The sequence below is a fragment of the Pygocentrus nattereri genome, chromosome 27, assembly GCF_015220715.1.
Source record: "Pygocentrus nattereri isolate fPygNat1 chromosome 27, fPygNat1.pri, whole genome shotgun sequence".
Lineage (NCBI taxonomy): Eukaryota > Metazoa > Chordata > Actinopteri > Characiformes > Serrasalmidae > Pygocentrus > Pygocentrus nattereri.
The window spans coordinates 23035091-23048956 of record NC_051237.1 but is presented as its reverse complement, the minus strand read 5'-3'; the positions used below and the strand labels follow the sequence as shown (position 1 = coordinate 23048956).

The 13866-nt window shown below is 40.2% G+C and overlaps 1 protein-coding gene across 3 annotated transcripts in view; it reads left to right on the top strand.

The window, feature by feature from the left end:
• Window positions 1-3164, top strand: part of sept7a (septin 7a) — a 77417-nt gene extending 74253 nt beyond the window's left edge. For all 3 annotated transcript variants that reach the window (XM_017721514.2, XM_017721515.1, XM_017721513.1), the window contains one exon: window positions 2599-3164. In XM_017721514.2, the coding sequence (XP_017577003.1) occupies window positions 2599-2635 (37 nt within the window). In that variant the 3' untranslated portion in view covers window positions 2636-3164. The remainder of the gene's footprint in view (window positions 1-2598) is intronic.
• Window positions 3165-13866: the final 10702 nt, after the last annotated feature.

Below are 13866 nucleotides of genomic sequence, written 5' to 3'. Positions count from 1 at the left end.
ATTGGGTGTCATGAACTAAACCATAAAAAAACTGAGTGTAACAGAAAGCCAAACCAAAAAAAAGGAAAAAACATTGATTCCTTTAATAAAGCCGTGCTAAATGTCCTCTGCATGTCCTTACAGCACTGATACACTCAGAGAGCCTGAGACGTTAAAACAGTCCGTTTACATTTGAACTTAATATGATCATTTTATTAAAGTAGATTTGCTCCACTTTTTCAGGCAGTCGCCTCTCTCTCTGTCTTCTCTCTCTCTCTCTCTCCCTCTCTCTCTGTCTTCTCTCTCTCTCTCTCTCTCTCTCTCTCCGTCTTCTCTCTGTCTTCTCTCTAACTCTCTGTTTTCTCTCTCTTCTCTTCTCTCTCTGTCTCTCCCTCTCTCTCTGTCTTTTCTCTCTCTCTCTCTCTCTCTCTCTCTCTCTCTCCGTCTTCTCTCTGTTCTCTCTCTCTCTCCGTCTTCTCTCTGTCTCTCCCTCTCTCTGTCTTCTCTCTCCCTCGGTCTTCTCTCTCTCTCTCTCTCTCTCTCCGTCTTCTCTCTGTCTTCTCTCTAACTCTCTGTTTTCTCTCTCTTCTCTTCTCTCTCTGTCTCTCCCTCTCTCTCTGTCTTCTCTCTCTCTCTCTCTCTCTCTCTCTCTCTCTCTCTCTCTCTCTCTCTCTCTCTCTCTCTCTCTCTCTCTCTCTCTCTCCGTCTTCTCTCTGTTCTCTCTCTCTCTCCGTCTTCTCTTTGTCTCTCCCTCTCTCTGTCTTCTCTCTCCCTCGGTCTTCTCTCTCTCTCTGTCTCTCTCTCTCTCTCTGTCTTCTCTCTCCCTCGGTCTTCTCTCTCTCTCTGTCTTCTCTCTCTCTCTCTCTCTCTCTCTCTCTCTCTCTCTCTCTCTCTCTCTCTCTCCGTCTTCTCTCTGTTCTCTCTCTCTCTCTGTCTTCTCTCTGTCTTCTCTCTCTCTCTCTGTTTTCTCTCGCTTCTCTCTCTCTCTCTCTCTCTCTCTCTCTCTTTTTCTCTCTCCTCTCGTTCTCACTCTCTCTCTCTCTCTCTGTCTTTTTCTCTCTCTCTCTCTCTCCGTCTTCTCTCTGTCTTCTCTCTCTCTCTCTGTTTTCTCTCACTTCTCTCTCTCTCTCTCTCTCTCTCTGTCTTCTCTCACTTCTCTCTCTCTGTCCTCTCTCTCACTTCTCTCTCTCTCTGTCCTCTCTCTCACTTCTCTCTCTCTCTGTGTTCTCTGTCTGTCTTCTCTCTCTCTCTCTCTTTCTCTCTCTCTCTCTCTGTCTTTTTCTCTCTGCTCTCTCTCACCCTCTCTGTCTTTTTCTCTCTCTGCTGTCCCATGAGAAGAGTTTACGTTAAGACTACAGAGAAGAGTTTACGTTAAGACTACAGAGAAGAGTTTACGTTAAGACTACAGCGAAGAGTTTACGCTAAGACTACAGCGAAGAGTTTACGTTAAGACTACAGCGAAGAGTTTACGTTAAGACTACAGCGAAGAGTTTACGCTAAGACTACAGCGAAGAGTTTACGCTAAGACTACAGCGAAGAGTTTACGTTAAGACTACAGCGAAGAGTTTACGTTAAGACTACAGCGAAGAGTTTACGTTAAGACTACAGCGAAGAGTTTATGCTAAGACTACAGCGAAGAGTTTACGCTAAGACTACAGCGAAGAGTTTACGTTAAGACTACAGCGAAGAGTTTACGCTAAGACTACAGCGAAGAGTTTACGTTAAGACTACAGCGAAGAGTTTACGCTAAGACTACAGCGAAGAGTTTACGTTAAGACTACAGCGAAGAGTTTACGTTAAGACTACAGAGAAGAGTTTACGTTAAGACTACAGAGAAGAGTTTACGTTAAGACTACAGCGAAGAGTTTACGCTAAGACTACAGCGAAGAGTTTACGTTAAGACTACAGCGAAGAGTTTACGTTAAGACTACAGCGAAGAGTTTACGCTAAGACTACAGCGAAGAGTTTACGTTAAGACTACAGCGAAGAGTTTACGCTAAGACTACAGCGAAGAGTTTACGTTAAGACTACAGCGAAGAGTTTACGTTAAGACTACAGCGAAGAGTTTACGTTAAGACTACAGCGAAGAGTTTACGCTAAGACTACAGCGAAGAGTTTACGTTAAGACTACAACGAAGAGTTTACGCTAAGACTACAGCGAAGAGTTTACGCTAAGACTACAGCGAAGAGTTTACGTTACGGCTACAGCGAACAGTTAACGTTAACGAAAAAACACGTGAGTTGAATTCAGTGTATGTGATCATTGCCCAATGAAAAACAAGCATCTCCGTTCATCATTTGAGTTCAGCAGCCGTCCTTTGCTCTGTGCGAAAACTTTGATGATTGGACCAATAGAAATGCTCCAAAATGAGGATAAAATCTCTTTCCATTGACTTGCATTCAAAGTAAAGAACACTTTTTGCCCTCTCCTGTGAAGTCACTGTTATGGAGATGCTTGTTTTTCTTTGGACAGTGACGATGTTATGTGATGTGACCAGGTGCAGTAGCTAAAACATACACAGAATGGGAGTTTTTACTGGGTTTATTAGATTTAATTTCCTTTAGAATTGTATAATTGGTCTGTTCAGTTCTTATAGTCCTTGTTCTTGTCCTCCGCAGGACCTTGGAAAAAAACAAAAAGAAGAAGATATTTTAAAGCGTTCGGACCACCACCTTGTACTAGTTGCCAATAAAGCCAGCCTGGATTGTCTGTCGGTCGACCAAAAAGAAAACTATCGCCCCTCCTTTTCACCTGGTGTCTGTCTGTGTGGTGAGAGGACAGCTGCAAGGTTAAGACAGGAGAGGGGAAGGGCGTCTTACTGAACTATTACAGGCCTGAAAGTATATAATTACGTTTACGTTATCTGACCAGTAGACGTGCATTAACCTCTCTGGACTCTGAGCTTGAACAATCGTATTTCTTTGGTTTATAACTTACAAACGCTGTTTAGCGAAGTGGCCTGTTCCCAGTAAATATGTTTACTATTCTTTAAAATCCCCCCCATTGTCTCTTAGAAGTTTAATAAAGCAGAAGGCCGCCCTCCTCCTAAAGCACCGACAGACTCCATCCGGAAAACCTAAAGGCTGAAATACACCTCAGGCGATTCATTTGTTCAATGTTTTGTTTTTTTTTTTTTTTTTAAATAAAAAAAATAAAATAAAAAAATTTTGCGGCTTTAATTCTCTCTCTCTCTCTCTCTCTCTCTCTCTCTCTCTCTCTCTCTCTCTCTCTCTCTCTCTCTCTCTCTCTCTCTCTCTCTCTCTCTCTCTCTCTCTCTCTCTCTCTCTCTCTCCCCCCCTCTCTCTCTCTCTCCCCCCCTCTCTCTCTCTCTCTCTCTCTCTCTCTCTCTCTCTCTCTCTCTCTCTCTCTCTCTCTCTCTCTCTCTCTCTTCAGAAATGCTAAGCTCTTCCATTTTGTGTAATTTAAGTTATCTAGCCTTGGACCGCATTGTATAACTTTTTTGTTTATCGTCAACGTTTCGTTCACATTTGTTTTATGTCTTCTGTTAATTTGTCTTATTATATATCAGCCCTGCTACAGTTCTCTTTTTTGTTGTTGTTTATGGAGACACTGTGTTAAAGTGATAGCAGTTCACAAAGCCTTTATAAATGTGTCATAATGTGGCCGAGAGTTTCCGTATTAATTACTGACTCTACCTTTTGTTTTAGTTTAGTTTCTTTTCTTTTTTACCACCATTAAAATGAATTGTTATTGTTTTTGTATAGACTGCATATAACATCGTTTGTGCTGGTGTGATATTGGACAAAAGTGCAAAATGCGCTTTTATGCTCATTTTTTTGTATAAAAAAAGGAGGCAAAAGAATAGAAACAGTGGGCATATGAGGGGTTTTTTTTTTCCTTGCTTTTTTTTTTGTTGTTGTTAAATTATGATGCATTTATAAATACGCTGCGCCTGTCGGGCAATGACGGCCACCTACAGTGTCTCCTTTTTTTCTCTGGTGTGTAAAACGGAGGGTGAGCTGCTTTTCTTGGTCTGTTGCTTTAATGCCTAAATCAGAAATTGCCGCCACTTGGCAACCTTTTTTTTTTTTTTTTTTTTTGGTACTTCTTTCTCAGAAACTTTTAAATAATATCCACAATCCTACAATCCATCACCTTTAAGACCCACAGCCGTAAAAGCTCTTCATAGACGTTTTACCTGTTCTCAGTTGGCATCCAATCTCACTGCCAGGTGGTGGCGCTGCTGCTTTAGCTGTTCCTGTTTGGTTGTTTTAGTAACAGGTCTGTTCAGTTGGAGCTCTCACCCACAGCTGGTCATGCTCAAAAACCACATTTAGCTTTTGATTATATACGGCATCTATATTTTCTATTTGTCTCTTTTTTTTTTTGGTCATTTTAATTGTACAAAGTCACGTAATAAAACTGTGATGATACCACGTCACGTGTGCCGTGTTTTAAATATTTGTCATTTTTTCTTATCCTTTGTCTTTCTAACAGGCTTTATCCCAACGTTATTTGTGCATTTAGAACAGAATTTGTCAGATTTCTACCAGTTTCTCAAACATTGAGTGTCATGCAGAGCGGTTTGATTTGAAGTGCTCCGTTCTAGATAAACTCGCATCACATTTGTTCCGTGTGAAGCCAGACATCCGAAGAGTTTAATGCTGATTGTTTTTGTTTGTTTCTGAGTTGCGGAAGTTCAGTGTTTGTGGTGGGGCCTCTGTATTTTGTTACAAAGAGACTTAAATACGGTTTTCAGTAGAAATGAAGTTTATAGGATGTACACATTGAATGAAAATGCTGGTTCTCTTATTAGCTGGGGGGGTGGGGTTAGGCTAATTTTCTGGCAGACCAAATTAAACATCCCATATCCTACATTTTGCTTCTTCTTTAGTTTTTTCTATGAGATCCACTTAACCTCTGTGTGAATTATGGATCAAAAACATCCGTAGTTCATTTTCACACGACGTTTTTCCCCTTAGAATAGAACAGGCTGTTTTCGTTACTGTGTCTTTAACACAAGCAGCTCTCTTGTGACTTCAGTGTGAGTGGGCGGAGCTGAACAGCTATAAGCTGAATAGTTGGATATATAAACTGGCCGTTTTCCATACCTGCACTGTCTAAAAAACTTTTAACAGTGTTTTCATACGACATCAAACTTTTTTTTCCCAAAATAAAAAAAATTGAGGCAAATATTTTTTCTATGAACTGCACTTTCAATAATATTACATAAAGTGGTTATGAATACACTGCCTGATGTCAGACACTCTTCCATGATAGTTTTGAGAAGATTTTGGCCTAAAACTCATTTTTAAATCCATTCCCAGCAGAGGGATGCATGCAGGGTGTTGTGAGGCAAAACGGTCCCCAAAAAAAAAGTAATATCCACAACTTTGGGACGACTGTTCTACTATCATTAACCTCCCATATAAACTCAGAAGACTCTGTGGGTTCTCTGGTGGTTCTGGATGTAAATAAAATGTCTATATTTGTGTTGTAGTCATAGTGACCCCTGGTTCCCATCACCACCACTGTAAAGAGCTCTGAACCATTTCACACCAAACCCACTCTGAGTGACTCTGTTTACATCTCACCCACTGAATTATTCAGAATATATTTTTTTAAATTGGTGGAATCCCCATTTAATGCTAATCTTACAATGGAACAGGGTTTTTCAACCGGTGGGCAGTGAAGCCCCTTCTAGTGATCCGCGGGCCTGTGCTCAGGGGGAGGCAGTAGTTCACAGCGGGCCTGTAGAGATCTATAAATAACACATTGCGGTTTCAGGCTAATTAAACGTCATCAGTTCAATCGCGTTTGAGACGACTCAGAGCAGCGCAGAGCCAGAGATGGACAGGTTCCTCAGGGTTTCTCCTACCTTGTTTGTTGTGGACCTGTGGAGCCCTGATGATGACATCCTGTATAAATAAAAATAATGTGTGGCCACGCCTTATTAACATGTGGGAACAAGATACTAATGCATGGCCATAACTTAGTAAATCGTAGGAATGAGATCACGGCTTACTAAGCCCTGGTCACGCATTAGGATCTCGTTCCCACACCATACAAAGTCGTGGCCATGCATTATTTTTATTTATGCAGGATGTCACCAGCGGGGCTCCGTACGGACCAATCAAACTTTTTCCTTTAGTTCGCTCTGTTTTGATGTGCACAGTCGACCCGTATTCTGGTCTGCATCACCGGTTCAGCAAACCCGTGGGTCTCGGTCTGCTTCCACCCGAACCCTGTTGAGTTCGCTGCTGGTGGGACACATTTTATGATCAATCCAGATCTGTGTTTGATTTTTGGGTGAGCATCAGCGACCCGAGTTAAACTCAAACTGATAAAGTACCGACAAAGACTCAGAGATCATGTAAGGTCATTATTAGTATTGTTGGTCGTAGCAACGCTGATCCAAAAGCCCACAGAGTGCAGTGGGTTTATTTCAAATGAGGCACTAAAACCCTCAAAACTAAAGAGACTCCAGACCAAACAGTGACTCCTGTGGGAGCCGCAAGAGCGTTTGCAGTGAAACTGCGATGGACTGAAGCTCCACATCCACATCTTCCTTCTTTTTCTTTTTCCCCTTTATTGACATCTCTGCAAACAGGTTTTTTAACTGCACATTTTGGTTTCTGTGATTGGCCTAAAATAGATCCGATCTTTTTCAGTGCGAGTACTTAAGAAAAAAAAAAAACTTAAAAAAAGTTGTTTTTTTGGGCCGCTGTGCTTTACAGTTACTAACAGGTGGGCCTTGATGTGGAAAAGGCTGAGAACCCCTGCACTAGGAGACTGAAAAAACTGAAGTCTGACACCCTCTCACAGCTAAAGACACTGTCAGAGTTTTCAGTCACAGACTGTGATTTTACTGCGGATCCTGCAGACTTTAATGAACCTGTAAAATGTGCAGTTACGTTTTAATTTAATATAAAGATTTACGCATCAGCAGAACATGTAGCGATTCAGCATCGCTGATTGGGCGATATGAACTAAACCATAACAATAAACAAACTGAGAAAGCACTGAGACAGAAAGAAAAAGATGCAGAGACACAGAATCGTTGGTTCTATCCATTAATATACATACACTATTTCCAAAAGTATTCGGTCGTCTGTCTTGACACATGTGAACTTGAGTGACATCCCATTCTTAATCCATAGGGTTTAATATGATGTCAGACCATAGAGTCTCCGCTCCAATTCATCCCAAAGGTGCTCTATCAGGTTGAGGTCAGGACTCTGTGCAGGCCAATCGAGTTCTTCCACACCAAACTGGCTCATCCACGTCTTTATGACGATCTTGCTTTGTGTACTGGGAGCATGAAATTGTCCAAAATCTCTTGGTGCTGAAGCTTTAAGGGGCCCAACTCCTGAAAAACAACCCCACACCATAATCCCCCCTCCACCAAACTTTACACTCGGCACAATGCAGTCAGACAAGTTCCGTCTCCTGGCAACCACCAAACCCAGAGTTGTCCATCAGATTCCCAGATGGAGAAGCGTGATTGGTCACTCCAGAGAACTCGTCTCCACTGCTCTAGAGTCCAGTGGTGGCGCTTTACACCACTGCATTCCACGCTTTGCATTGCGCTTGGTGATGTAAGGCTTGAACGCAGCTGCTCGGCCATGGAAACCCATTCCATGAAGCTCTCTACGCTGTTCTTGAGCTGATCTGAAGGCCACATGAAGTTTGGAGGTCTCAATGATTTGGATGGGTGAGTGAATACTTTTGGAAATATAGTGTGTGTATATCTATGGTTGTATCTACAATTCACAGCAGAAAGTGTCAACTCTGCTTTGATGCTCTGATATTGAGTGTAACATCATGAGAAATCGATTGAAAGTTGTTTGGTGTAAGGCCGCATAAGATACCTTAACAGTAGTACCATCACTGAACAGCAGAGGGCAGTGCTTGTGTACTTACGAAGTGGGTCCCAACCCTGGATTCATACAGTATGTATGACCCAGAGAAGAGCGTTGATCTACAGTCAGTCTTATAGTGTTAATGTGAACATGAACTGATCCTACATCAGCTTTTCTACTCTGTTTAATAATTATAACCCCTGATTTTCAAACACTTGCACTTCACGTTTTAGCATTTATGACAAAAAACACATTACAATTAAAAAACAGTAGGAGCAGCATTTTGAAGTCTGAATTATAAGCTGTATATTTATCCGTGTTTATAGATAACAGTGTGTCATACAGTGTCAGAAAGCACATCATTTAGGCTACATTCACACAGCAGGTAAAAGTGGCCCGAAAATTTATTTCATCATGAAATCTTTTTTTTTTATTTGGCTGTTCACATTATATTTTAAATGTGATCTGTATGTGAAATCAGTCTGAACAGATCAGCCCCAAAATGACCCACATGCACAAAAGACCAGCACTTCGCGCTGCTTCATGCGGCTCATCCAGAAGTAAACAATCATAACCGCCAACGAACAACAGTCTTTCCTAAAGGGCTCCGTTTCACCTTTGCCAGTGTCACAGTAGCGATGAAGTTCTGGGCTCATCACCCGGAATGTGGTTGAGCTCGCATTAAAAAGGCACAATATTTGGCCACGTTCACTTCTTTGGTTCGCATCCTCAGATTCTTTAAACTTTGCTTTCAGACTTTTAACTGTTCTTTGCCGTGATAACATTTACATTTGTGGCATTTTGGCAGATGCTCCTATCCAGAGCGGCTTACAATTTGATCATTTTACACAGGCAGGCGAAGGCAGTGTTGGGTGTCTTGCCCAAGGACTCTTATTGGTATAGTGTAGGCGGGGAATTGAACCCCAGTCTACAGCGTAGAAGGCAGAGGTGTTACCCACTACACTACACCAACCACCACTGATAAGTGCCTTAAAATATTTTGGTTCATCAGCCTAAATGTTTGAGTCTCAGCAGTGCTAAATTATGATGAATGTGGAGTTCAGGTTGGACCACTTTTACCCACTTTTACCATTTATTTCTCCACACCAAGCCAATTAAACACGGCATGTAAACCATAAAGGCAGACAGCGTGAAGTGAGCCAGAGGTTAGCAGGATGCTGTCCTGTGTTCTTCCGTAACAACAATGGGATCAGATGGAAAGACAATGCAGACCGTAGCTGAAGTTCCTCCTGCTGCTCGGTCATCTCACACGTTTCTCCGCTTCAGTTTTATTAGAGATCTTAATAAAAATGTGTGCAGCTATAAAGACACCAGCGCTCATGTTTATCTGCGATGAAATAAAGACAGGAACTATTCCTGATCCAAGACTGGCGTCTCAGTGTTTATTCCGTGAGTTTAGCAGTGTCCGAAGTATATCGGTTCTCATTAATCTCTCCTGTATCCCATCTCTCTTTTTTCTCTTCTGTATCTCATGCCTCTTTTAACTCTCCTGTATCTCATCTCTCTTTTGTCTCTCCTGTATCTCATGTCTCTTTTAACTCTCCTCTATCTCATCTCTCTTTTTTCTCTCCTGTATCCCATCTCTCTTTTGTCTCTCCTGTATCTCATGTCTCTTTTAACTCTCCTCTATCTCATCTCTCTTTTGTCTCTCCTGTATCTCATGTCTCTTTTAACTCTCCTCTATCTCATCTCTCTTTTTTCTCTCCTGTATCTCATCTCTCTTTTTTCTCTCCTGTATCTCATCTCTCTTTTTTCTCTCCTGTATCTCATGTCTCTTTTTTCTCTCCTGTATCTCATCTCTCTTTTTTCTCTCCTGTATCTCATGTCTCTTTTGTCTCTCCTGTATCTCATGCCTCTTTTAACTCTCCTGTATCTCATCTCTCTTTTGTCTCTCCTGTATCTCATGTCTCTTTTAACTCTCCTCTATCTCATCTCTCTTTTTTCTCTCCTGTATCTCATGTCTCTTTTGTCTCTCCTGTATCTCATGTCTCTTTTATCTCTTCTGTATCTCATGTCTCTTTTGTCTCTCCTGTATCTCATGCCTCTTTTAACTCTCCTCTATCTCATCTCTCTTTTTTCTCTCCTGTATCTCATGTCTCTTTTGTCTCTCCTCTATCTCATATCTCTTTTTTCTCTCCTGTATCTCATGACTCTTTTGTCTCTCCTCTATCTCATCTCTCTTTTATCTCTCCCATATCTCATGTCTTTTTTCTCTCCCGTATCTCATGTCTCTTTTATCTCTCCTGTATCCCATGACTCTTTTGTCTCTCCTCTATCTCATCTCTCTTTTATCTCTCCCATATCTCATGTCTTTTTTCTCTCCCGTATCTCATGTCTCTTTTATCTCTCCTGTATCCCATGACTCTTTTGTCTCTCCTCTATCTCATCTCTCTTTTATCTCTCCTGTATCTCATCTCTTTTTTCTCTCCTGTATCTCATGTCTCTTTTATCTCTCCTGTATCTCATCTCTCTTTTATCTCTCCTGTATTTCATCTTTCTTTTCTCTCCTGTATCTCATGTCTCTTTTATCTCTTCTGTATCTCATCTCTCTTTTATCTCTCCTTTATTTCATCTCTCTTTTATCTCTCCTGTATTTCATCTTTCTTTTATCTCTCCTGTATTTCATCTTTCTTTTCTCTCCTGTATCTCATGTCTCTTTTATCTCTTCTGTATCTCATCTCTCTTTTATCTCTCCTGTATTTCATCTCTCTTTTATCTCTCCTGTATTTCATCTTTCTTTTCTCTCCTGTATCTCATGTCTCTTTTATCTCTTCTGTATCTCATCTCTCTTTTATCTCTCCTGTATTTCATCTCTCTTTTATCTCTCCTGTATTTCATCTTTCTTTTATCTCTCCTGTATTTCATGTCTCTTTTATCTCTCCCGTATCTCATGTCTCTTTTTTCTCTCCCATATCTCATGTCTCTTTTGTCTCTCCTGTATCCCATGACTCTTTTGTCTCTCCTCTATCTCATCTTTCTTTTATCTCTCCTGTATTTCATGTCTCTTTTATCTCTCCTGTATCCCATGACTCTTTTGTCTCTCCTCTATCTCATCTCTCTTTTATCTCTCCTGTATTTCATGTCTCTTTTATCTTTCCTGTATCTCATGGTATCTCATGTCTCTTTTGTCTGTCCCGTATCTCATGTCTCTTTTGTCTCTCCTCTATCTCATCTCTCTTTTATCTCTCCTGTATTTCATGTCTCTTTTATCTTTCCCGTATCTCATGGTATCTCATGTCTCTTTTGTCTGTCCCGTATCTCATCTCTCTTTTTTCTCTCCTGTATCTCATCTCTCTTTTATCTCTCCTGTGTTTCATGTCTCTTTTGTCTCTTCTGTATCTCATCTCTCTTTTATCTCTCCTGTATTTCATGTCTCTTTTGTCTCTCCTGTATCTCATCTCTCTTTTGTCTCTCCTGTATCTCATCTCTCTTTTGTCTCTCCTGTATCTCATCTCTCTTTTATCTCTCCTGTATCTCATCTCTCTTTTATCTCTTCTGTATCTCATCTCTCTTTTATCTCTCCTGTATCTCATCTCTCTTTTATCTCTTCTGTATCTCATCTCTCTTTTATCTCTCCTGTATTTCATGTCTCTTTTGTCTCTCCTGTATCCCATGTCTCTTTTGTCTCTCCAGTATCTAATGGCTCCTTTATCTCATGTCTAGTTTCTCATTTTAGTTCCCATATAGTCATCAATGTGTGAGTAACATTTGAGCCATTACATTTTCCTCTGTGAACAACCAGCCGGCCCAGAGATTCGCTGTAGTCTTGTAAATTGTCAATTTGAGTTAATGTGCAATGTGAGTCTTTATTCCAAGTCTTTTTTGACCATTTCTGTTGGGTTTGTTTATCATGAAATAATCAATACAAGCTGAAACACAGCTGGAGTTTTCAGATAAGGTCAAAAAGTGTGGCAAAAAGGCAGAAATGAAGATAAAAGGTTTTGTTCTGACAGTGACCGTATAAAACGGAGAAGCTTGGGCATTGAGCAGTTTTAATTCAGTCTCATTCGGCGTCCGTCTCACTGATGTTCTTTATCAGGTGACCTCTGGAGTTCTGAACCTTTTGAATGCCGGTGACACACATACACACTCCATGTCAGCAGGTGATGTGATTTCTCGCTCTGCTCTCTGATTGGTTCCCTGCCTTCCCTGGACATTGAGTTAGCCGCTGTCTCGGCCAATCAGAGCTCACTCTTATGTTTATACTGCGTGCTGTTGATTTATACTATCAGTCTGGACTGTAGGGGCCTTTTCACAAAACAGGCCTTCTCGGTAATCTGAGGCTCGTGCAGCAGGATGGATCTTTAGCTCTTGGACAGGCTTGTTTTCTGGCTTAGGTTATCAGGCTAGTAGGTTAATCACACTGCTGTTATAGTTTATTCTCACAATAAACGTCTCCCATCTTAATTGGGAGAGAGAGTGTTCAGTGTGATGCTGGCTCTACCGTTTAGGAATCATCTTTGTGCTAAGATCTTTTCGTGAAGCCCCGCCCTGATGAGTTCCTACTCTTTTAGTTTCGTTTGCAGATATTTCTACTGAAAAGGCCTTAATAATTACAGAATGTGTATATGAAATATGAATGATTTATAAAGTTTGACCTTGATTAGATTAGATGACATTACATTCTATTCTTTTTTTATTGTAAGAATAAAAAAATCACCGAAATTTGATTTGATTATATTTGTTTTCAGATTTATTATTCGTTGATAAAAGTGTTAAACTACACTGAATAAAGAAATGTTACTGGGTCATTTTACACAGTGAAAAAATACAGACAATAGACAAATTATAAGCAATGCAGTGTTATTATTACTATTATTATTATTATTATTATTATTATTATTATTAATAATAATATTAGCAGTTGTAGTCAGGGGTTAAGTGATGGATAGGTCTGGTATATCTACCCAGATCTGGCAGACATAGAATCCCTATTGCGCTGCATGTTTTAAGATGCAGTTTAAGTGTGAATTTCCCCGCTGTGGGACTAATAAAGGATCATCTTATCTTATCTTATCTTATCTTATCTTATCTTATCTTATCTTATCTTAAGATAATGAAATTTGAGTAGTTTTCTGTTAGTGCTGTCACTGTATAATGGCCAGTCAAATCATTACACACCCAACTCCACCTCCAATCAGTTTTTAGCAACTGTTATCCACTATTGCCTCAAGTCTTCATTTTTTCCCTATTCCAGTGTTTGAATTTGAGGCTCTGAGATGTGCCTGAAGGAGCTGTAAAAGTGGGAGCCTGTCCTCAGTAGAGGACGGTTCATCATTTTTCCTCATCCAAAGATAAAAAAATTTAGAAAAGGTTGTAGTCGTCAATTTTCTGTGAATTTGGTGCTTATACTGTTCTTTTACTACAAAAGCTGAAATAGGCCGTGTCAAAATGTCAAAGCAAACATTTAACACATCTCACCAAAGATGAGACATAAATGGACCACAAACATTTCTCCTGCTCACTGTGTCAGTATGCTTTAGCCTAGAATGATTAGGTTTATTTTTTTAAGCTTGCTGTGATGTTTTTTGTTTTTGTACATCTCAGCTGTCTGATCTGAACTCATTTATGTCGTCTTTGCACTTGGTTATTTTGTCTTCGTTGGGCAGAAATTGTACCTGTGGTAAGCGGATGCATAGTTTACAGTGAAGGTGCTGCAGTGTTGGGTTTATATAAATCCAGCATTCTGGTTGATAGCTAACTTCTGCATAACAACAGTTATCATAATTAACTACAACTATAACCAAAACAAAAAATAGCAGTGATTTTCAAATTCTACGTCAAAACTATAACCTTCAGTACAAATAAAGAAATCAAACTTTTGCAATGTACGGATGGCAGTTTAGTAGTGGGTCCCTGTGTTTGGCGGTGTTGAATGAAAACCGTGATTAAAATTTGATTCTACCCTTATCAAATACCTACTATCAGAGCGTTTATATCATTATACTACAAACTAAAACCCAAACTGAAACCTAAGCTGAATTAAAACTAAACAAAAACTTTACTTTTGGAAAATTAAAAAAAAGGAAAATTTTTAAAGCA